General features: G+C 38.2%; 2 protein-coding genes across 4 annotated transcripts in view; both read right to left on the bottom strand.

Moving 5' to 3' along the window:
* Positions 1–1,783: 1,783 nt before the first annotated feature.
* Positions 1,784–15,190, bottom strand: asb1 (ankyrin repeat and SOCS box containing 1). The gene is made up of 5 exons (XM_038305164.1): positions 14,950–15,190; positions 11,365–11,503; positions 9,617–9,919; positions 6,203–6,585; positions 1,784–3,656 (listed from the first exon to the last, which is right to left on the bottom strand). Exons 1-5 carry the CDS (start codon positions 15,026–15,028, stop codon positions 3,526–3,528), a joined length of 1,035 nt encoding a protein of 344 aa, XP_038161092.1. The 5' UTR covers positions 15,029–15,190; the 3' UTR covers positions 1,784–3,525.
* A 6,328-nt stretch (positions 15,191–21,518) lies between these two features.
* The window catches only part of traf3ip1 (TNF receptor-associated factor 3 interacting protein 1), a 28,018-nt gene continuing 23,819 nt past the window's right edge, over positions 21,519–25,717 (bottom strand). For 2 of the 3 annotated variants that reach the window (XM_038305153.1, XM_038305155.1), the window contains 2 exons: positions 22,329–22,546; positions 21,985–22,150 (listed from right to left, as the gene is read on the bottom strand). In XM_038305153.1, coding sequence (XP_038161081.1) covers positions 21,985–22,150; positions 22,329–22,546 — 384 coding nt within the window. Of the gene's footprint in view, positions 22,151–22,328; positions 22,547–25,717 lie in introns of all 3 variants that reach the window. The other variant, XM_038305152.1, reaches the window with a different exon arrangement.

Below are 25,717 nucleotides of genomic sequence, written 5' to 3'. Positions count from 1 at the left end.
GCTTTAGCTATTTTACAAAGCAAAAGGGGGAAAAAAACATCTAAGACTCCATACGTGCAGAGCTGGTGGAGGTAAACCGCAAAAAATGTTGTTCTTTTGAGGCGCATTTTTTTAATACACATAGTTTGATGACAAATAGCTTAATTCCAGTCTACAATTCACTTTGATATGTCACAGTATAGTAATATAGTGCAAATCTATTTTTTTGAACTAAAGTAAAAGTCAAACTATACATTTCTATACATTTTTTTTCTTGAAAACCATTTACAATTGAAACTGTTCATGTACTGTATCTTAAGCTGATGATATTGTTTTCCGTAAGATGAAACAACATATCCACTAAACTACTTCCTAAAGCAGATTTAATTTTTTTAAGGTGTAAATGCTTATTTTACAGCTCAAAGAAACATTAGTGAAAGACATTGAAATAGACTTGAAATACCAGACTTCACAATGTGCCCAAGAAAGGCTATGGCAAGACACTATATCACTTTATCAGCTAGAATTGTTCAGGCTGGGAACATTTTAGCGCACATACAAACCAGCAATGGGTATGCACATTTTTTTCATTCATCTGGTTTATGGATTACCTGCATAATAATATATGCTCTTATATGAAATACAATATGATGTGGGGAAAATATAATTCTATGTTAACCTTGTGTATTAAAACCAATATTTCTAACATTGGCCTGTTATTGTTGGCATGCTTTATGTTCTGGAGAAACTGACCTTTATTTTTGTTGCATTGAAGAGCCTTCTTGTGACCTCTAACCAGTCAATTTACTGACTTTCTGATGCTCAGGAAACTGACATGAAGTATCTTATTGTCCTGTGGAGTTCTAGAGTAATGCCATCCCTTAAATAATCAAGCAACCCATCTATTGCTGATCTACATACAGTATATGTAAACTTTTCCCAAATTGGATCCTTCCCTATCAAGAATATACCATTTATTATTGGTGAATTTAATTTACATCCTAGTTATTAAATTATGATCTTGATGCCCTCATACTGTTTATATCATACCAATTACATTTAAATTCATGTCCCTAGAGTGGATGTTTCATACTAGCTTTTAACATGATTTTATGATTCTAATTAATTGTAATCCACTAATTGGTTTGTTGTAGGAAAATGTGGTTGTGTACCTAATTAATAAGGCCAGCCCTTAAATAGTTAGTTATTTTGGGTTGGGCCGAGTTCATAATGGCTCATATTCCATGAGTTATTTTGCCAAAATGATCTGAACCATGAGAATGGAGAATTATGTAGCAATATATGACCAAAAATACCATGGAGGAAAAATGAACTCCTTTACAAGATAAAATATGTCAATAATTAACACAATATTTATACAAAATGGCCACAAGTGGGAACAAAAAGCGACTACAAATGGCTAAATGGTCCAGAGCTTCAATAAACACTTGATTTCTGTTTAAAACATTTTCTGATCTGCACTTATAGTTCTATTAAATAACTAATATCTTAGAACAGCACGACTGTCTCTTTTCTCTGTTCTAACGTTTTGTACTGAAGTTTATTTCTCAACCACTTTCTATAGATCTGAGGATAAAGGAGATTCTGGATTTTTTCTCCCATAATCTTTGTAGGTAATTTGCAGTAAAGATGCTATGCATTTATTTAATTAAAATAAAGAAATTTTTGTACTTTATTTGTAGTTTTTCTCAACCTTAAAAGGAGCAGCTAGTCTAAGAAAATAACTCAAAGGAACAGCAAACTTGTGAAACCCGACACCTTAAGCTAATAAAAAACAAACAAGTATCTGAGAACAGATTTAATGTTTGCAAATAAATATGACAAATGTCTGAGCAAGACAAGTTACACATGCACCACATTTAACGTGTAGTTATTGAGAATTAGTAGCTGTGCAGCAGATCTGCACTGACGACGACGTACGAGTTCCATTCCCAGAGAAGGCAGCTTTCTGGCTGATAAGTACAAAGTTACAAACATTCCTACCAATAATTATAGATGGTCAGTGATACAGAAAGAACTTTTAATACATTTTTAGCACAGTTATAGTTTGGTTATGAGATCCGGTATTCTGACATGTAACAATAAGGTCTATTATGTAAACATCTCCCCATGTTTTATAGCATGGATCCAATGCATTTAATTTGCTTTTTTATTCATGAAGGCATACCAACTTAAGGTGAAACTTTTTTTTGTATAAAGGAATAATAGTAGAGGATGAAGTGCCATCTAGTGGAGCAAACTCATAACTGCAATAAAAACTGGCAGAAGACAGCAGCAGCTCAGAAAGAGCGACTGAAGATGCTGATGTTTGGTTTCTCTTCTCTTGGCTGTAGTGTTTGAGTAACGATGCATATTTATAGTGGACCAAGGTTCAAAGGTCACTCATGGGTACATACAGTTAGACAAATACTACATCAGTCACAGGCAGTTATCACTTTTAAGCAACAGATAACATAAAAGTTATATTTTTTCATCTTGAATGCCAAGACACAAAATAAGCAGATTAAGTTTCCCTTTACAGCAAAACCACAACAAACTAATGCTAGACTGTGACTGATGATGACAGGCAGGAGGATGAAAGTGGCTTGAAATTAAACCCCAATTGCATTTTGTTGATGCACTTTTTTTTAAATAGGTGAAAATGAAACCTTGCTTTTACATTTCTTTTTTGCTAGAGTGCCATGCTGAACAGCAATCTACAAACTAATGTACATACTGAACTTTGACCTTAAAGTGTTCTTCTAACGTAGCAAATTGAAAAATAAAAAGCAGGTTATCCACATAAAGCCTCATCTCTACAATACAACCATAATACACACAAACGTCTTAGTTTGTGGCAAATAACAAAACTAATTTTATATCTCAACATGGAAATATAAACATCAGGCTTATAAACATTGGGGAATATAACTGGGAATATTGCATTATCATTTTATGGGAGAACTGCAGCCTTTTGCCAACTAATTCGCCAAATTTTTATTACGCTGAAAAATTACAGTCCTCTCTCGCAACACTATAGAAAAGATACGACATCTGTAAACATCTAATAGATGTTTGGTTAAAGTCCTGGTTCGCATGAATGAAAAAGAACAACTTAAGGAGCTGGATCAGCACAATCACACGTTTACGAACGTGAACTTTAATCTCGGTTCAAGCTAATTCCTTCTGTGGTTTTTTTTTTGTTTTGTTTTGTTTTTTTACACCAAACCTGAATTTGAGCCACAACACTTTTTTTGTGAACTGGGACGTGACAAGAAAACATTTGTTAAAAGACAGTTTTCACAAGTTTAGACATGGCTAAGGCTCCTTTGATAACATAAAAAAAGAAATAGCCTTTACAGTGACACAAAGTCAATACATTACTTCTAACTTGTAACATTTAGAAAATAATGGTTTATCTTTTTAAACAGTAAAAAGCAAAGAGAAACTTGTCTTTGGAACTTACTAAGTTTTTTAAAATTCCTTTTTACCCCTATATGGATTATTTTGTACAAACACATTCATAGACCGCAGAAGAGATGGAGGTCAGTTTTGGTGCAGCAGGAAGTTCTTGATAGGTCCTGGTAGCGGTAATGAAGCTATGTGGTTTAGACGACTTTTGCCCATTGCTCTGCGGATCCTGATGCGACACAAATGTGTGAGCCTATGAGGGTTTTCTGCAAAAAACATAAAAAATAATAATAAATATGAAGGAAAGTAAGTACCTGCAAAACAGTCAAAGTTTTAAAAATAGATCATAAGTTGGCAAAACACAGTTATCCCTCTTTACAATTCAACTGAACTACTTAAATACACACAATTTGTTGCTCTGCTAAGCTCATGCCTGTCAAAAAGACAGTATGGGAAATGAAATATGCAAGTTTAAAAGTAGCTTCAACATTTTTGCAAACGTTCAACCAATCTAATCTCTATACCCACTGTCAGGGGGCTGGTGTCCGTCTCTCCGTTACAGGGTAACAAAGAGACAGAGACAACAAACAAGGAATAATGACGCACGTACACATTTGGACCTCAAACGGTCACTCTCTCTCTCCCTGAACAAGACCTTTAACCCCAGATTGCTCCTCAAGTTGTGGCACACGGCTCCCTGAGGGATGGGTTGAACTCAGAGGACACATTTATTGTCCCACTCTGGGACTATAAAAGGAATATTTGTTTTATTTTCCTTTGATGAGAAAGACTAATGAGGGAGAAAACAGAGAAGCCTGAACAGAGAGAACATGAAAAGTCCATGCATAAAGAACGTAGAGCTGGATTTGAACCCAGGACCTTCCTGCATGGCAGTGCTAACCATTGCTGTGCTGGACAGCCACACTTTGAACCAAATACTCCTGTTTTCTATGGTCCAATAAATTTGAACTTAGTCTAGCTGTTCCTTAAAACATTAAAAACTCTATCAAGAAATAAAGATTAAGATTGTTTACAAGTTTAGCCCAGATTGTGATATGAAGAATATAAATTACATTAACCGTATGATGAGAAATCAGTGACCCTTTGAGTGAGAAAATGAATGTTGGATTCAAATTGTTTGGATGTTTACATCTCCACTGGTTTAAAGTTACCAATGTAAGCTGAAGGCTTATTTTCCAACCATCAGAACATATTGGATGTTTCTTTACCGTTGTTCTGTCATTAACTGTGCAGAGCCTGCTGCTGGCAAAGTATAAGCCAAGCTGGTATGAAGGAAAGACCAGAGATATAGAGGAATGTAGTTACACATGACTGATGATTTGTTCAACTGATGTTCAAACAGGATCTGGGTTTTTATTGAAGTTATACTTTTAAAGTGTCTGTAATGAAAAGACAACAGCTTTAACCCTTTATAAGGCAAGTTCCTATTTTGATCACTTGCAACCCTTTACAAATGGAGTCCCCCCCATCCCTCAATCAGGTCTAGAAGCACAACATACTGCTACATTGCTGTACATGTTATTTTGGCATTTGACCAATATGATGAGCCCTTGAATGATTTATTACCTACTGTAAATTAAGGTATAAAAAAAAGTTAATAAACTAAGTAAAAATAAATAAATAAATAAATAAATGTGCCTGTATCATCATTAATGCCTCTAAGGTTATAATGCAACAAAAAAAGAATTCATTTCTTTCACTTAGTGAATTCTTGAAGCACTATAGTGGAGTTTTTTTGCGAATTATTGAAAAGACCCGCCCTCTCCACTTTTAAAAAAATAAGCACAATTCATTGGTGGAACGGTGCTAACATCAGCACGCCGTTCCGTCTCTACTCCATTAAAAGGAAAAATTTCAACAGCAAGGCCGACCTGCAGGCAGTCAGTAAGTGTTGCAGCTTGTGCAACCTTTTACCTTTGGCAAACAGCTCCGGCTACATCCACATGAACTGACATACAAACAAGTCAAATTTTCATGTGCACCCTTGTGGAAAAGAAAGGACTCTTAAAGAGCTCCAATTAACTTACTTTATACATAGAAAGGATAAAACCTGAATTTAAAGATAATTCCTGAAGGAATTTCTAAAATACCAGTTAGGACTCCAGTCTAAAGAAATAATGCAGTAGCCTGATATCATTTTCCACGTATGTTTAAACCCTTTATAGGGCACTCCTTGAAATACTTGAAAATCAAAATTTTGAGACAAGAGTTTTATTAGATGAGAGGACAAGAGCTGATTACTTTTGCAACATTTAAAAAAATAGAATGGCAAAAATCAAATTCATTGTAATAAGAAATGGTGACTTTCCTGAATATGTAAAAAAAAAAAAAAAGGTTCCTCTATAAGACAATCAAGAAAAAGAAAAAGAAGAAACTCAGAGTGAAATAAACACTTTTTTTCTTTTTTTTTTTAACACTTTAAATCATTAATGCTGATACAGGCACTTACATTACTTTGCTTATTCACTTAACTTTTCATTACTTTTTTAAATTTTTCACTTAGCTTGTTTTTTCAACTTAATTTACAGCAGATAATATATAAGTCAATGGCTCATTTAATTGGTCAAAAGCCAAAATGACATGTACTGCCACATAGCAGTATCTTGCGTGAATGGCTGGATATAGCCAGAGCTCGCTGACGGATGGGTCGACTCCATTTGTAAGTGATGAAAAACGATACCAGTGTACATGTCGAGATGGAAAACAGCTACAACTCTGTAGAAACCCTTCATTAAGAGCCCCCCTTTGATGTCTAACTCAACCGTTTCCCCTTAAAATGAATCCCACTCACTCTTTGCTTCCAGGAACACCCTGAGGGCCTCAGGATCCACCTTCCTTCGGTTTGGCGCCTCCAGCTCCACCTGCTCCCAGGGAACGAGCGCCGGGTCTGCCCCGTGGTCCAGCAGCAGGTGGACGAAGCTCACTTCACAGCCGTGTCGCAGCACGGCGTCCAACATGCAGGAGGCGAGGCCCCGGGTCAGGGCCTCATGGCAGACGGGCCCTGTGTAGTTGAAGTCGGGCTGCGCTCCGGCTTGGAGCAGCAGGCGGAAACATTCCAGGTGGTGGTAGGCAGCGCTGATGTAAAGAGGACACACCACCAGAGTGTTCAGGGTTCGAGCGCTTAGCAGGAGCCGCGGGCCCAGCTGGTGGTCCATGTCAACGTCGGCATTAAACCTACAAAACCATTCACAGGGTTTTAGGTTTCAAGAATGATAACAGTGAGAGAGCCAAATCTGGAGGTGTTAAAAAGCCACATGGTCTAATAACAGCCTTTTAGGCATTTTAAAGGGACTTTATAATGACTCATAACAAGCATCATCAGGGAGATTAATACAGCTTTCCTTCTGCTTTCATGCATCAGCCTGAAATGTGAGAAACGCTTCGAGCATTGATCTCATTTAAGGCTGCAGCACCCAACGAACACAACCCCGAACCTCTACAGTGTTTATATTACTGCCCTTTATCTCGTATAGAGTTTTTAGTTATGCACATGTTTTTCTTTGACATTTGCCATATATTTGTTTTATATATTTTACCATCTGTAAATAACATTTAAATAATTCTGTCCCTTTTTGTTTTTTAAAGTTTTTTCTACTGTTAACTTGTCATATCAATTCTTTTATGACTTTGTGATGTTAATGAGGACTTCCTAGTGGTTATTTTATCATGTTTCCTGTGATGGTTTTTGTAAAAGAACAAAAAAAGAAAAAGGGGATGAAACCGAACTGGTCAGAATAGCAGCTCCTCAGTCTGGACAGAGAAGAGAGAAGATCACAGTGCGAAGATTCAGACTTTGAAGTGAATTGCTGAGTAAATTAAAGCGTCTTTTTCTCTACCATTGAAAGTGAGAAGTGTCACCACATGCTGAAGTCCAAAGCCAGAGAGGCTGAATGTTCAGTCTACGGTTAGTGACATCATAATGTACAATACAGGAAATACTTTATCACCTCTTTTACATTTATGTATACACAGCAGAGATTATTCAACCTTGTCTAGTGTGTATTTATTCATATATTTCCAATTATTTTAATGATTATTATCCAGATAATGTCATGGTCTGTAAAACTATTGGAATTCCTCCATACTTTGTCATTTTTATATTTTTCCACTTTGTATTCATGATTAATCAATACTTTTTATTCATTATTTATCTTCAGTAAGATGATTTTACTAGAAGTGCACTTTAACCCATCCAGCCAATTGAAGTAATTAATTTCCCTATATGGGGATGATAAGGTTTATCTTATCTCCATATATTTGATAGTAATTTTTAACGAGGTCTATGTGCTCATTTATTCCACTTTTTAGGTGGCCTCTGTTTCCAATATTTTCTCTGCCTAAGAGGCTAAATAAAAGTCCTCTCTATGTCTAACATTATTTTTCCACTTTAAGAGTTCTATAAAGGCGCCTTGTGAAAAGCTTTTATCTTCCTGAGGGACAATTCTAATAAAAATCATAGAATTTAAGGAATTTAGATTTTTTTCTAAAATAGCTCAGGATGTTTTTATGAATATTGGATAAGATCTTTGATTTTTTTTTACTGGGAGACTGGAAGGGTTGGTCCAGGACCTTTGAAAGCTCATCTTTCAGCTACACCTTAGTTGCGCTGGCTGTACGCTCTTGGTCGCTTTCGTTCAGGAAGGTCCAGTTGTGAACCATCCGAAATGCTCTTTTTTAGGGAAGGAACCTGGCATAGGAAGTTCAATTTGAATTCCTCATAGGATCAATCTCTGAATCTGTGAATTGTTCGCAGAAGGGAGGGACAAGTACAATTCTTTGAGCTGACTGTCCTCTATTTCATGATTGTCTTGCAAATCAGTTCCACCTATCTTCTTCTCAGTATGGTGCAGCCGCCTTGCACCTCCAAAGCATGATGTTTCCACCACTAAACCTTAGAGTTGGGATTGTGTTCATCTGCTTTCTCTCAACATGCTGAGTGAGTTTAGACCTTCTCCCACTCCTCCTCTAGATTAACAGGATGATCATAGGTAAAAAAATTAAGACAGGCCTGACCTTCACTTTGTCTTTTATTCATGATGGCATGCTGCGTTACCAATGGTAATGATTACAGTTACATTACCCCCTCCAGGTAATATGTATGGAACACCTGAAAGAAAGCCTGTCAGCACCTGCAAAGGACCCAAGACTGGGATGGAGGTTCACCTCCTAGTAGGAGAAAGAACCTTCAACATGCAACCACAAAATCCATTGAAACCATTTAGCTCGGGGTCCTATTTTATCTGGTTTAATAGTTTGCAACGCAGATTTAATTTTAAACAAACGCTTCAGATAAAAAAAAACAAAACTAACAAAAAATGTGCTTTATTCTAGATAACTTAAATAAGTTATTAACTCTTCACATGCTGTTATAAAGTCTAAGTAGACACAGTATCTTTGTCGAGGGATGAGTTTGCAGATAAAGCAGCAAATGCCGGCTTGTTTCTTCTCTGGTTTGTCGTGCTGTGTTTGGCAAATTAAGCTCCCAAATTATTTCGTCCCAATTATTTCTTAATGCAAATCCCAAACATAGAAGTACTTCCCTGTTTTATAGATGAAGCACTCTGCTTTCCATGTTGTTATAAGAAATGGCTGGTTATATAGAAGCCTACTGCATTGGGATCAAGTTTCTCCCACTCGGCTATACGTCTAAAGGCAGACCTGAGCTTTGGTTGACTGGGTGACATCACACAGACAGGCTGATGGAGAGCAGCAGACAGGACACACCATAACAAACTGCTGAGTCACAACGAGTTTTGCAGTAAACTTTGAAACATAACCAACTTTAGGGACATTCCACAATAATGTCCCCGTTTTCTACACTTGTAATATCAATTTTAAGCTCTGTTCTTTATTTCAAAAAAATGTTTTAAGTTTAATTATACTTCTGCGTTAGAATGGTCCAGTCAAAGCCCAGACCTCAATGCAATCAAAAATTTATGTCTAGACTTGGCCTGGGCCATTTTCCAAACATTAACAGCCCAACATTCATCTATAGAGCAGACAGAAAATTCACTGAAAGACTTCAAGATGATGAGTAAAAAAATTGGGCGGCGAATACCATTACAAATGGCACACAAGATTTATTTTCCTTCTTTAAAAAAAAAATCCAAATAAAATATTGGAATTATTGCTATAATGTGGAAGGCTCTAAAGAGACATGAAATGTTTGCAGGAAAAAAAACGAACAATCTTGTCTTCATCTCACCTGATGAGTTCCTGGAGAAGGTCCACCCTCCCCACCCGTGCCGCGTGGTACAGCGGTGTACTGCGGTGGTGGCGGCTCCCGTTGGGATCAGCTCCCGCTTCCAGGAGGATCCTAACGCAGTCCAGGTGACCATTAACCACTGCCACATAAAGGGCCGTCTGACCTTTGACATCAACCAGGTCCACTTCGGCTCCCTGGGCGATCAGGTAGGCCACGCAGGCGGCGTGTCCGGCCGTGGCTGCGATCCTCAGAGGTGTGCAGGGCAGACAGCCGCAGCACCACACTGACTTCTCGTTAATACGCCTGAAAACAAAACATATTTAACCTTCTAGATAGCCAACTATTTGTTTCATGTTTACTTTAAAACAGCACCACTCAATAAAACACTGTAAAATATATGATCATATATTATGATCGGTATATTAATTATATACATTATTAAGACCAATCTGCTATGGAAATCAAACCCTAATGTTTGGATTTCACTAAAGAATAAATTAAATGCATTTGTAAATCTGAAAATAAGCATGACCTTCTTATGAATATAAATGTTATTTTCATTTGACTTTTCTTCTTTTCTTCTTCTTCTTCTTCTTATCACTACTTCCTTATAGTTTAAATTCCTATCAGCTTTTAATCAGAAACTGTTAGAAAAAAGATAATCCCTACATTTCACTGACTGTTATAAAGGAGTAAAGTAGAGCCTAAGAACATAAAAGTTTATTTTAAATAAATTATTTCTTAAAAATCTGGATTTACATTTTATTTAAAGAAGAATAACTATCATAATAAAAATAAAAAAACTGCATCCATTAGTCAGTCAAAGCTGGATACCAACCTGGATAATAACCAATTTCTGCTGCTTCATCTGAAACAACTTTATTTGCCAAGTTTGTAAACATCAAACAAAGAATCGACTGTTTTTCCATTGCTCAGATTATAATCAACATGCAAAAAGCATCCTTACAAAGAGCAGCAGAGCAAAAAAATAGTAATATGCACTTGTGTTTTTTGGTTTAATATATTAGTAGGAGTTGAAAGATTAATTTAATTTGATAGAAAACAGTCTTTAGCTAGGCTGCACAGTAGGAATGCTTCAAAGTAACATAGATTTGGGTTCTTTCCTCCTTTCTTTGGGGATTTTACATTCTCTATGGCTTCTGTTTAGATTCTGTGGCCTTTTCCAATTATCCAAAAACACAGCAAGTTATATGAGCAGGTAGGGAGGTAAGCAAGCCCCCATGACTGACATCCTTTAGGACACTACATAGGAAAAATGGATGACATTTTGTAACTTAACTAAAGCCGTCTGTGTTTCTGTCTGGTCACAAAATGACTCTACTGAAAATGTGAGTCTTGTCTTTTCTTTGTACTTCCCATATCATCATACAGACCACACTCTGCTTATTTAGTTATTTTTCCAGCTTTTATTGTCATTACACTGTCACAAGCACAGAGCAACGAAGTTAACTCTCTGCATTTAACCCATCCCCTTGGGGGGCAGTGGACCGTCATTGTGCGGCGCTCGGGGAGCAGTGTGGGGTTAAGGGTCTTTGCTCAGGGACCCTGAGTGTCATTCAATGGGAGTGGGGCTTGAACTCAGAACCTCTGGATTTCAAGCACAACCCTAACCACTCCCGCCATATTTAAGACCTTTTAGCCGTTCTCTGCATCAGTTTGCCCAAACAGCAAACTGCAGCTTTATTAAGGTGCCGTTACTTTGTCTGCCCAGTAAGAACTAGACTCACCGTCTGAAGCCATCCTCCTGCAGCAGGTTCCTCAGGGTGTCCAAGTCTCCCACATAGGCTGCGTTGTGGAGCCGCATGTCATCCTGCTCCAGAGGTTTGTCACAAAACTGCTCCTGGAGCCATTCCTTTAGGTTTCGACCTGACAGACATGCAGAAAGACAAGAAAATTAACAAAACTATTTCATTCATTTTGAACCACTGGCTTACTAAGAAAAAAAAAACAACATAAAATAATTTGTGCTAATACCTCAGATGTCTAAAGGCTGCTAAGATGCATCAATTTAGAACATTTAAATTCAAAGAGAACAATGCTGCCAGAGTTTGCTTCTCCATTATAAATACGACTTCCTGCATTAAAATGGAAACGTTCTAAGCAACAAGCAAGTGAAAAGACTCTAATTTTAATGCTCGCCTGGTTTATCCATTATTTCTGGCCTGCAGTGGTCAGAATCCAATGGCTTAATGACACAACAATTGGCCCGTAAGCAACATTATCTGGGTGGGCCCCAAATGAAGTATAACACGTCATAAAGGTTTAAGATACGGTAACAGTTTAATAAATCGGCCAAGAAGAAACAATTATGCAATCCTCAGCAGTATGTGATCACCCATCACACGGAAACATTGGTGACTGCGCACCACCACATGTTACAGACATCCCAAGATCCAAAAATTCATTTCAGGGAGATGCTTATCGAGATGCTTTTCAGCAGCTCTTCTTTGCTTTTTCTTTTCTGGAATCTGCTTAAGTACCTCTTTTTGGTATCCATCGTCGATAACACATTGTACGTAACAGTTATGGTTTTAATCTACGCTCTGGATTACCCATAATTCCAAGTCATATCGTAAAAAAATAAAATACTGAAATACATTGTTATGTAAAAATTCAAAAAATATCCACTGGACTTGGTTTTCAAGATTTGAAGACGTTTCGCCAACTCTCCAGGAAGCTTTCTCAATTCAAATGTCTGGATCCGCAGTGAGTTTGAGTCTTATATAGACAACGCCTTGTATCGCTTGGAAACATGCAATGGTAACCGATGAATGGGTCGTTAGTTCCATCGTTAGCCTGTAATATCTGAACCTGTCTATGGTTCTAGGGGTCGGTCGTTAAAGGGGGGATTGTCATTAAGGGGGGGATTGTCTCCTGTGATACCTGAAACCTGTCTATGATTGTTAAGGGTAGGTCGTTAAGGAGGTATTGTTCACCGGCTGGGGCGGGTAGGTCCCTCGTTCCTCTGTGATGGGGTGGGGGGTTTGGTGATATCTTGAAGGGATCATGTCTATGATTGAATTGTATGTTTTTGGAAGCTGGAATCTGAGTCCACCACCTCTGTTTAAAGTTGGTTTTTCTCTCTTAACATAGATGGCTTCCTTCACGCCCCTCTCAAACCACCTATTTTCTTTATCCAAAATATGGACATTCTGGTCCTCAAAAGAATGTCCTTTGTCCACAAGGTGTAGGTGTACTGCGGAGTCTTGTCCAGAGGCGGCCGCTCTTCTGTGTTGGGCCATGCGTCTGTGGAGAGGTTGTTTGGTTTCTCCAATATAAAGATCAGAGCATTCCTCACTGCACTGAACAGCATATGCAGTGAGAAATGGAGCATATGCTGCTCCATTTCTCCCCATATAGCTAGCGAATATTCCACATTACACTGTGGCCGCTGCTCATTTGGCCCTAAGCAAGATCAACCATGATCGGACGGATGGCTATGTCTTCAGTCTGCACCGCCTCTCCAATGTCAACCTGAATAAACATGTAAGTGAAACCAAATGAGCCCCATGGATGATGCAGTATTGTTTGATCTAAAACACTGTTTGCTCTGTGCTTTTAGTCTTTTACATTGAAAATTATGTTTTTTAATTCACAAAAAACTGTTCTGTAATGATTACAGAACAGTTTTTTTGTGAATTAAAAACATAATTTTTGGTGAAAATACTGGAGTAGGCTTGCTACTTGTCAGACAACGGAAAACTTTGAACGTTGTATAATTTCTCTACTTTAGCAAAGAGTAGCGGTTTAAACGGAGGAAAGTATAGGACGCGGCGCGCCTTTCTCTGAAGAACTACTGAGCGGGAGGAGACAGCCAGGTGAGGAAAAGCTGTTCTTATCTATCGATTCAGTATTTTTATCATACAGACATTAGGCTGTTGTTCTTGTGCTATGAGCTAGCTGCTAGCTAATGACTTTGCTAGCAAAGCAAGATAACTAAAAAGCTTCCCTGTGTCGTTAATGATAGTAGGACATTCTTCAGTATTACTTATGCAATAGGGGCACATCGCCCGTCAAAAACCTATCATCTCCATAATGGATATATGTCTGATTTTCTAATTTCCTTTGCTGCATGATGTACATTTCATTTATTCTAGCGTTAGGTAAATGTATCTTGAAGGAGAACTCATCCAGAACTACCATGATAGATATATGATAGATATAATGTATGAAGCTGGTGAAAACAAAACTGCGTTATGCAAGGAGGATCGGTTGTCAGACCTTCTTTTGTTGGCAATCGAGAAGGATGTGCCAATCATTCACAGTGAGGTTATTAACATTTTTAAAGACATGGCTAACAGAAAACTGCTGCTGTGAACAAAAGAGAACAAAAATAGCAAAAATGCTTAAAAGTTGGAAATTTGTTTTTAAACAGCTAAATCACCATGACGGAAAATAAGTTTTTGGATCATAATCTTGGATTTAGTTTGGGGGAAAAAGAAAGGCAAGAGACTGAAATAAATAAGACATTGACCTTCACTCAACACAGAAAAGATGAGACAATGAGGAAAAAAAGAAAAGAGAAACTGACAAGAAAAAACGAAGAGGAAAGATTGAAGAAAATGTATATACCGGGTAGGTACTTACAAAATACACTAAGACACAAACAGAGCAGGCTTTTCTCATGGTGACATGCATTAATAAAATGTTTGCTTTTGTTCTTTTTTTTCTGCAGTTCCAGGTTAAAGTTCGATGCAGCAGCTCTGCTTTTCTGAATGGGCCGTCTCCATCTCCACTGTCAGTACAGCAAACCAGGCAGACATTCTTTTTTATAGATTACAGTACACTAAAAGGTTGCATTGTGCCCTTGTATGCATTTTTAACAGTTTAATTCTGTAAAGACAAAATATGTCTGGTGGTCCAGCTCTGACCTTGGCTTGATTGATTGGCTAAATTGCAGGTTTGAATATTGTAATACTTTCCTATAACAAAACAGACCTGCAGAAAGAAATTACTAATAAAATATTTTACATATGCATAGTTCTATGTTCTATGTAGAGATTTCCCTTAGCTTTGATTGTATGTCTCACAATTTTGTAATTATCATTGTTCATTAAACTCTGAAAGCTATGTGACTTTGTTAATATTCTGTCCTAAAATGCGATAAGATGTGCCCTTTTTTTTTGAGCACCTGCCCCTTTAGTGGTCTCTGCACGGCCCTGCACTTGAGCGTGTTTTTGTGTTTTAGAGAAAATGCATGATTAACTCAAACGTTCAATCGGTTCTCCCCCGTTAAAAGCCATTGCAGTAGAATAATGAATCGGTAATCTATAAGGAAAAGTCCTTAATTATGGTAAATAGGGTGAGTTTACCTGCAGGAGTGCTGGGCAGATCGGACACAGTGATGAGCGGGGGGAAAAGGATACTGGGCGGCTCTGAACCGTCCGCCATGCTCCTGGACTATTTACACAAGGAAACCCAAAGCTTTGGCTTTAATCTCTCTAAATGGGAGCAACGTAGAAACCAAGAGTGCGAGAGAAAAGAGGGAACATGGAATAAACAAACAGAGGACTGTTAATGATGGTGGATCGGGCTCAAATCGCTGCTTCCTGATTGCGCTCAGCTGCGATATTTAAAGAGACACGCACCGTTTTTAACACAATCCAGTCACTATAGGCTTCTAACATTTTAGCACTTATTGATGCGTAGTTACAGTTTACAGCAAATAATAATAATCCCAGCATTTCGTTTCTCATGTCATTTCAAGATTACTAAAGTAGAATATGAAATGATTAATATTAAATAAATATCTGTGATAATGAAGCTGACCCATATCTTGCTGCATTCAGGTATATTAGGGGAAAGTTGAGTGGAAGGAAAATATATATAAAGCCCACATGGACTGGGTTTGGTGCATTAAAAGTAAACAATGCACACAAAGGTTATCCTGAGCTATCTCTATAAATATGCTGCTATGGGCTTAGACCTCTGGAGGACATAGGGACCCCTATTTCATCATTTTCTTCATTCTATCTCTATTCTTCCACTCTGTAGAATCTGCTAGTTCAATCTCTAACGTTATGCTCTCTCAGCCTTTTCTCATAGTAGCTTTGCCTCGTCTGTTCCTGTTTGGCTGTGACTCCATCCTAGAGAGAAATATCAGCTGTGCTGCTGCCATCAACACATTTGTTTATAGATGTTGGAGATCCGCCTGTTTTTTCAGTGTCCTGTTTCTCTGATTGTGACTGGCTGGATGTGCTCTCTTCATCCTCTGACATGGGAGTCGCTATATAAAAAAACTGAATTGAATTGAAATGCATAGTAGCCCATGCTTTGTTGTCATTCAGTTCAATGTGTCTATTTGTACAGTTTTACAGCAAATATGTTTTTTTGTTTGACAAGAAAAACGAGAACTTGCTCACATTACATTTAAACTGTAACGTTCATGCATAAATTATACTGAATGATATATGGTCCAGTCTGATCTAAACTGGAATATAAAACAAGTTTAACTCGTTTTTTTACAAAAATTGTTCAAATATTAACAAAAGAAAGCCCGCTCCACTGCATTGATTCATTTTTGACTGATTATCAATCCATTTTAAGGAATGCAAGTGAAAAGAGTGGACAGACAGCAGCATGCGGTTGTTGATCTTGCAGAAGTCATATTGATCATGTATGTTGCCACCATGGAGAGGAAAAAAACTTCTCTTTTAACAATAATAAACTTTAAGGAGGCTCAGGCTCCTAAACCACCTTTGAAGGTTAAGAAGGAAAGATGCAAAGAAACAGTTGACATGGGGATGAAAATCTGAGTATAAGCAGTAAAGGTAATGGCAGCAGATTCTTTATTGAGGGTGATTTGGTAAAAAAAAAAAAAGAGAATCTCTGGGCGAGTAGTTTTTACAGTGGTAACATCTTCAAAAGCTCTGCCAAAGAAAGAGATGAGGCATCATTATTAGGGCAACTTTAGGCTCTATGGAAAAGGATTACATAACCATTGAAGTGGGTGTCCCCTTCCAAGATGGAGACACAGCCAAACAGATTAAAATGTCGCTCTGTCTGGACTGACCTCTTAATTAAATTGAGCCCAACAAAAGAGACATGAAGCAACCTTTTGTCTTTAAATTTCAATTTTTAATCCACAATCATCATATGAATGTACTATTCTTTGCATGTGAAAATCATAACCAAAATCAAATGAAATTCAAATTATTTGATTAGCACCAATTAAGACATCTAAAGGCCCTTTACAGTCAATTTAATCATATCAGCCAGATATGAACGTACGTTTCCTATCTTAAGAAACTTGCATCAAGGCAATGACTTGCAGTATTCACGCCTCCTGTATGACCATGTAGCGACAGTTGATAGTCGCTTGCATTGTGTTTTTGACTTTGCAACAATCCCTAACAAACAGAGCATGCATGACCTTCAGCAACATCTGGACTGGACACAGAACAATACCTCCTGAGAGGACTTGGCTGCTTCAGTGACTAAAGCCAGATGCTGCATGCTTTAATAAATCCGCTGTGCAGGAAGTAATCCCATCTACAGTCACCTGTAAGGGTAGCAGCACCAGGGTGGTAGCTGATAAAGAAGATCACCTCTGAATGGACAAGATATGACGTCATCAATATCAGTCTAGATAGGGTCACACAGCCATGCTTAAGGTTTCCAGACTTCAGTAAGACACTATTAGAGCATTATCAACAACTGGATAAAACATGGTAAGGAGCGGTTATTAAAACTACTCTATCATTTCTGACCAGTGTGTCCAGTGTTCAAGATGAAACCTATCATGCAAAATAAGGCCTTGTTTAATTAAAAGAAGTGGAGGTCAAAGAATGTGGATTTTTTTAAATAACGGAGCCCTTGTAGAAGCCTAGAGAGGCCTTCCAGGTCTTTCCAAAAGCTGACTGCTCCAAATCTAAAGGGATAAAAACAAAAGATTAGAAGAAAACAGACTTTTTAAAGCATGCAGTTGAACTTTACAAGGAAGTCTGCCTATTCGGAAAAACAAAGAAATTAAAATGAAAATAGCTAAAGGGTAATGCTCACCTACTTTTTTATGCACTGAGTCAGATTGTACATTGAGAGGCATGCAGCCAGGGCTTTATGCAGCCTGACGACAGACACTGGGCAATGGCGAAGTGCTAAAAATAAACGCTCAGGTCAGCGGAGCCGGGCATCCCCATAACTGGACAGGCTGCCTGCAGGGAGTTGGCTTTGTTAGTAAAAGGGCTGGAAAAGAAACGCTGAGAGCTGAAAGATTACTGTTTAAATGATTCCTCATTGGAGTGTAGAGCGACGGGGGTGTCAGATGGGGGAGTTTGCACTGCAATCAAAAGGTTTTTGGTTCAAGCTCTGGCTTTTTCAGTTGTGTCCTCGGGCAATACCCTTCACCCCCATCATCTACTGATGTTCAGAGGGCCTGATGGCATCTGTGTATTGAAGCCTTGCTTCTGTCAGTGAGACCCAGAGCAGCTGTAACTACCATGTAGCTTGCCACCATCAGGACACCGACAGGACATCCAAAGGCATTGGGATAATGGTGTAATTCAGCGGTGGGTGACACTGGCTTCCAATGTGGAGGAAAGATCTACAATAGAACACACCACTGGTTTTTGTCTCATCTTCATGAAAACTTTATCTCCAATTTCAGGGTTACTGGAATCCAGATCCTAAACTTAATTAAGAACATCTTCTAAATCGAAATCCACCCGCTGACACTCCAGTCTACATGTAACACAGGTAAACACACTGTCCAAATCTTGTTGTACTTTTACTAGAACTTATGCATCTAACCTTTTCCTCCCCTTTATCCAAAATTAGGACACAGAAGTAGGAGATATCTGGTTCTCAAAGCTAAATGTGATGCATTTAGGTGTGATGAAGATGACATGCTGAGGTGAAATTAAGAAATCAATGGTGGAAAATTGAGATTTGGATGGCTGAACATGACCTGGTTGCTGGTGTGATTGGGTTTTCACACATAGCCATCCCTGAGGCTCAGAAAATGCTTCCAGAAAAAAATTGATTCCAGATTATAGCAAAGGAACAGTTTGTCATACAACCATTCATTACAAGCAGAAAGGGGTCAAGTAGCAGACGGCCATATCAGGTCTAACTGCTGTCAGCTGAGAAAAGCAAAATTGGTGGCAAAAAGATGGACTCATGGATCAGTCTTCTTTCTTGTAGTCTCACAAAGTTTGAATATTACATAAAATTGATTAAAAAAAATTTTTTAAATAATTGTAATTTAATTCTCATAATGCTGCCCAAAGGATTAAAGGAGATATGTGGTAGGAGAAGCTGCTCCAGCAACATGGAAAACTGCAGCCTTAGGGCGATTGTTTGGCAAAATCTTTTTGAGAGGTTGGGGGAAGCGTCCTAAGTGGACTGCAGCCAGATCAAGAGTCACTCAACACTGATTAATTCTACACATTTAATCAAAAAATAAAAATCCCAAAGGGAAACTACAATGATAAATTAAGAACTGGACTGTTGCTCAGACTGTTGCATTTCATTTGGGAAGACCAAGAACTGAAGCAGCTTTAAGCCCAAGCAGGACTTCCAGCAGTTATCTGTGGTGTTGATCCGCAGAGTTTCTGAAGTCTACAGTAAAAAGCCATCTATTTGGAGTTCTTCATGCCTCCTTCTGCTGACATGGAGAAGCTGATTTGGTTTTCCATCAACAGAACCACAGACTGCCTTAATGTCGCTCTGCATGGATGCAGTAAAGTATAAAATATTGAGTTCAGAGATTAAGAAGCTTGACATCCATTTAAAATGTCATTTCCACTGATCAATTTTATTTAAAAATCTCCAAGATTTAGGGTTTTTATTCTGTCAGCCATGATCATCAATAAAGAAAAAAGCTACAAATATCTCATTTTGTAATTAACCCATAAGAACTTTTACAAGATCAATCTTTATTTGTACCTTTAGATCTTATGATCATCGATGAGTTTGAATCTGGACAACCTGCACCTTAAGAGCTTCATCAGTCCACATTACAGCAGACAAGACTGCAGTCTATATACAGCAGATGCAACGGCTCACTAAAATACTTTTTTTTCCATTTTGCAGCAGTTTTATTTGTTCATAAAAATGCAGCTCAGCTGTTCCCTGAAAAAAGCTGAATGTTTATGAGACCCTAAAAGAAAATCACCTCCTCGAGTTTGACAGAGGGACACAAAACCTTTATGAGAAATCGTCAAAATGACAGTCCTTTCATTGGCTTCATTTATGTTGACTTGAACAATCAAAGCCTCTAATTAAGGCAGTTTTGACTAACAGGCTGTGATGAAGCTCCGCTCTGACACAGATCATAAACAAGAGACAAACATTTACTGCAACGTGTTCATTTATTTCACTCCACTACAAAATTATATAGCCATTTAGACTATCGTACAATCTCCACATATACATTATGTACAGTTAAAGGTAAACTGAGAGCACGTTACAAACAGTGTGCAGTGAAGGTAGTCATTTTGAATAACAAAGGAGCGTACAGGTCAACACTCCATCAGACGCTCTACGATTAAAAATCCTGTGTGGTTCTGATTTATTTTTGAAGGATGTCCTCAAATACTGCTGTAAAAATAAAATCCAATTAGTGCAGATTGACCGCTGAATTTTTGCTGTAATGGAAACTAATATTTATAAGAGACTGTATATTTTATTTCCTTTTCCTGAGCAGTCAGATTAATGTGCCAGTTATACAGTGGCATGTTTCTCTCAGAGGCCTTCAGTATTTAACTACTTAGTTTTATATATCTATTTCTCTGTTTAGTAAATTAATTTCAGGCCATGAGATTAACAGAAATCAGAGTTTGTTTTTAGCACAGATGTCATTGATGTAGTGTTTAAATAAGCTCTTTACATCACCCACTTGTTGGCACCAACTGCTATTTTATTTAGAAAGATTAAATCAAATCCAACCAAGTAAAGACATTTTTTTAGTGGAGGATAAAAAATATATTTCTAAACTTTTTTTCAGAGGACCCATTTTCTTTCCTCCTTCCGATATTCCAGGCATGTTAAGCCAATTTTATGCGTTTATGCCTTTTAACAATGAACCAGATGATCGGTTACCATGTGGATATGGCAAAATGGTTGTTATGGAAACTTTGGGACCCCAGAATGCAACCCTTTGCTGTTTTACTGTAACAACTCGCCTCCACGTCTATTAAAAAAAAAGGTTGGATTTTTTTTTAAAAAGGTCGTTATGAGATTAAACCAGTAGAGTAAAAGGTGAATGAGCTTCACGGCTTTATGTCAGGACCTTTTTCAAACAGGATTAGGATAAGGAAAAGCTCTCCATGAGCTACACAACCAGGTGGGCATGATTTCAAACAGGCTCCCTAAAACTCTCTTCTGTAACTTATTTATTTTTCATTCGCAGTAGGAAAAAAAAAACAAAAAAAAAAAGAACTAGGGATTCAGCTGGATTTCATTCATCAGTCTAACCAGGGTTTTTTTTGAGTAAATATAATTTATGCCTTTACATTCAGGAGAATTTAAACCACTATACAAGTAAATAATACAACCAAAATGAATTAACGTATACCGTAGTCTTAACATATATGTAACCTTGTAAATTAAAAATATCAAAGACAGACTAATTGCTTTCATTCTTGTGAGCACTGTGAATAAAGAACAGTTCATCAACATATGACAGAAATAAAAATGTAATCCTTCTAGTTTTTAATTCATAAAGCTGGTGTCTTCTGCGTCACTGCAGCGTTAACTAAAAGTGGGACAATCAGGACGTTTGAGTGGGTTTTTTGCCACGGAAGAAATTCTTCAGCTGCCAGGTTTACAGAAACTCTTTTACAGTTTTAAATTTCAAAAGGCAATATTAAAGTGCATCAGTGCATCTAAAGTAGAAGAGTGAAAGATGATGTGATGAGAAAAGCTTTCTTTTTGGGAGGAGCTGAAGGAGTAAATAAAGGTGCTATAATAAAGAATGGCAGGAAGATACACTAACTGGACCTTCCTCCTACATCCTGAACACAGTTGAAGCTTTAGTCAGATGAACATCTCTCTTTATGTAGACGAATTTAGATAATTTTAAAAATCCTATAAACAGTTGATGTTTATTTTATTTTTCCAGCACCTTAAAGGAAAGCTCTTCTTGACTTGTTAGTGAAGTGATAATCAGACATTGTTAGGTATGGTTGTAGAATGTGTCGTCAGCCAAGCAATCCACACTAACTCTGTGCACGGACCCATCCAGCAAAGGCACGACTTCCAAAACAGCCAGATGATTCATTCTGTTTAATTCTGTTACCTGAAACCTAAAAGCAGGGTCTCTAGAGCACAGTGCAGCTCTTTAGTCTGAATGAGCCGGACCACTTCTCTCTCTAAAGCTCTCTCAGAGCATATTCAGTTTTTTTCAGTCAGGTTCTGGAGGAGAAGTTGATCCCAGTCAACATCTTCTGGATGGTCTCCTCCTTCTTCAGTATGTTGGACTTCACAGCACATATCTTATCCTGATGGTCCTTAATAAGTTGTTCCAGCTCAGCTAGCTCGGCTTTTAGAGGCTCCACGGCCCGGTCTGTTTCTCTGCAATGATAAAAATACACCAGGGAAACACAAAGCAAAGATTATTTACTGCAAATGTGAAATTAATGGTTCATTGTTAATGACCAACAAATAAACAAAATGGGCTGTTAACAGAGTTAATCTGTAGGTCAGCTGGAAACGGCAACAATAAAATCATGAACATGTGCAAAAAGCCAACCTCTGCTCCTGCAACAAGGCCTGTGCATGCTCCTCATTCTCCCGCCGCCAGCTCTGCAGCTCAGCCTGCATGGCATCCACGTCCTCCTGGATGTAGTCCATGATCTTTCCTAGAGGTAAAGAACTCCGGCACACCATCTGAATGGAGGAGCGAAGCCGCTCTATCTCCCTCGTCACGAGCTCCCGCTCTTTATAACTTGCCGTTTCGGACGCCGAGCTCTGAAAGTGGGATTAAGAGCATGAAAACATTGGATTCTGTCCATCTTTGAAGAAAACTAGGAAATAAAAACTTCAGACAAGTCATTCAGGCAGAAACACCTTCTGCAGGTTAGAACAACAACCTGTGATGTAAATTCCATCCAAATGCCTTACCCGCAAAAATGTAGCTTTACTCTAAATGGAATCAAAAACACGTTCTGCCATCTTTGGTTCCTTGTCACCTTTTACCACTTATCTGAAACACCTCTGGGAGAAAATTAAGCTGCCTTCAGCTGATGTGTTTTATGAGTCAAATGAAGAAAATTTTCCTCTTTAATGATATATTAAAACACAGGAGTCTATGTATGGAGCTAAAATAAGACAAAGCTCTTCCTGTAGATCTGGAATGTCACCTTTACCAGCATTGGATGCCAAGAACCAGAGCAGGGTTGGATTGTGGTTTTAGAACTTCAAGGCAAGCCTATGAGGACTTCAACCAGGCTGGCTGTTTATATGAAGATCAAACACGCTGCTGGATCGTGCTGGATGAAGCTAGCCGACCGGCTAGTCTAAAGCGTGCGCCGTATCCAAATTACATAGAGTTCCTTAATGGTGAAGGGGCACAGGGGCAGGAACTCGCTTCTCGGAGAACAAACTTTAGGATGTTTGCTCAGCTGGATTTTGGAGGACCTGTGAGTATGTGTGAGATGTGAAAGCAATGCAAAGCTGAAGCCACACACACAGCTACTACCAAACAGAGACTGAGGTGAACACACATGACCCCCACCTGCAATCGTGGTTTTGTTTATTTTAGTAACAGGCTGTGGCAGTGAGGTTATTTTACTACAGTATTGAGTAACAACTGCTACACTTTATGCTTCCTTTCAAGTTCAACGTGGGCCCTGAAATGTTGTGCTTCACAGATGGGAGCACCTGTCTTCATGAAGCTGCAGAGCTCAGGCTGAAACAGAGTGTAAACTAAGGGAAACTTTCAATTTCAAATTACACAAGGTGTCAGAGAGGCTGCTCGGGTAACAGGATGAAAACAGAACTCTTATCAAACTATCTTTGTTTTGTCCTTAAAGGAATCAGACAGCTGCAGTACCTAATCAAAGGCAGCCTAACCAGACAGGACCACACGGCAGAAATGACATCAAACTTCACTGTTTGCTTCAATTTCTTTCAGGAAATATGTCCACGTTTCTGACGGACTTCTGTTTCTGGGGCTCAGGAGTGTGAGGCTTAAAAGCCTCGGCCCAGCGGTCCCCCAGCAAGGTGGGTGGCTTTCCACTGGGTGCTGCGGACCCTGCAGCTACACAAACACTATGGCTCATTCGGCCTAGCTGTGGTTTTAGGTCTGCAGAGCCCAGACGGGACCCTTGGCTTCAGTCTGTTTGCCGTTCAAACCTCCCGGCTACCCCGCCTCTTTTTCACGGCTGAAAAAAAAAAAAACTTTATTAAAAAAAACACACAACCTCTTGTTGGTGCACGCTTTGTGTTGGTAGACCTAAACCACAGCACCAAGGAGGCCCATGTCGGGGTCTGCCCAAGCTTTCCTTTTTTTCATCAGGATACCTGTCAGACCCTCTGGTAAAGATGGACCTTTGGAAGAGAAACAGCTCCACAACAGAATCACCGATCCTATACCATACATCACACAAGGTGTTTTTCACAGATTCGTACTTTCTTTTACAATCTTTACATTTATCTGAATACGGTAAATATTAGAAATAATTTAAATCTGCATATATTTTATTTATTTTAAGCTATACCACAAATCAAAGTAGATAAACCTGAACTTGATAAACCTGAACAGCTAAAAGATGCTCTACTTTGCTCCATTCCTATAATGTATAAACTTGGGTCCAATTCCAGCCTAGTTTGTCGTGTTTTAAGTTGCTTTAAACTTTTTAATCATTGGTATAAATCTGGGCCAGTTTACATCCAGAAAAGGCTTTTTTTTTTTTATTTCTTCACTCATGAAAACAGAAGTGAATGACTTAACTATATGAAAATGTAATAAATGCTTAAGCATCATTTAAGTAGTGTATCAGTTATTTTGTTGAAGAATTGGTTTTCTTGTGAGATGATAGAGTGAATGTGTTTTTCCTCCCCACTCATCGTTTTTTTAGGGGGTGCCAACTAATGAGGGAACTGTAGAACACCAGAGGTACAATTCAAAGGGAAATTCCTCCTGTCATCACATGCCTAATTTGCTTCATGGGGAAATATGTCTTAAAAAGCGGATCTATGGACTGCTTTTGGGGATTTTCTGGGGAAAAAGAAAAACATTCTTCAAAGAAACTTTTTGACAAGAAAAATGGCTTTCAAGCAGAGAAAATGTTGACGCTATAGCAACCTTTAGGGTATCATTAAGTGAGAAAACAGCAAAAATGAGAGGAAACGTTTTAGTTTATTTGGAGAGATCCGAACTGCACAAAAGCGTTAAAATTTTACCATCATCGTCATCAACGTCCATATTTCATCACATTTTAGAGTTGGAAAACATTAAAATATGGAAAGTATTAAAACTGGGCTTTATGTCAGCGTTTAAAGGAGCAACAAGAAATGATTCATTATTTTAGATAGAAAGAATTAAAAGTGGGGATGTGAAGTGCTAATGTTATATTTTAAGGTGGAGTATGGTGCAATGTCACAAACCATCTTTGTTACCTCCTTGTTCTTCTGACTTAATTGGTTCAGGGTTAAAGTTGTTTTTCTGTAAGCAAAGGTCATTCTTAAATTCACCTCTCTAAAACAGGATGAGATTACAATAAATGGAAGATGGCGTCTAAGTTTGAATAGTTTTCATGCTACTTTTATGGCGGACTATGCCAAATATGTGAGTCGCTATTGATTAGCTATATGAAAAAGGGATGCCATGAGATAGTACTACACCAACGAAGATCCTCTATGCAGGAAATGTGGGTGAGCTCAGTGGAAGCCAACAGGTAGAGGATAAAGTCTTAGACACAATCAAAAATGGTTCCTCTCCTGGAAAGACATCCTTTTGATCCAAGAAGATAAAATGGCTGGAGGGAAAAACGAAACCCTAAGAAAAAAATTCAAGCTGGTCGAAACCAAGAAAGGGCAAACAGGGAGTCAACAGTCAGACCGCTGAGGCTAGTTCATCAGGTGATAAAATTAGTTATTATGGTTTGTGTGAATTCTGTCAGCAAAAAACATCTGCAG

The sequence above is a fragment of the Cyprinodon tularosa genome, unplaced genomic scaffold (genome assembly GCF_016077235.1).
Source record: "Cyprinodon tularosa strain WSP-4 unplaced genomic scaffold, ASM1607723v1 ctg551, whole genome shotgun sequence".
Taxonomy (NCBI): Eukaryota; Metazoa; Chordata; class Actinopteri; order Cyprinodontiformes; family Cyprinodontidae; genus Cyprinodon; species Cyprinodon tularosa.
This window is presented reverse-complemented; position numbering and strand designations above follow the sequence as displayed.

Coding starts and splice junctions, on each gene's coding strand:
- asb1 (XM_038305164.1), bottom strand. CDS start 15,028: ATGGCGGACGGTTCAGAGCCGCCCAGTATCCTTTTCCCCCCGCTCATC. Junction 11,504..14,949: donor TCTGCCCAGCACTCCTGCAG/GTAAACTCACCC, acceptor CATGTCTGTCAG/GTCGAAACCTAAAGGAATGG. Junction 9,920..11,364: donor CAGGAGGATGGCTTCAGACG/GTGAGTCTAGTT, acceptor TTTTGTTTTCAG/GCGTATTAACGAGAAGTCAG.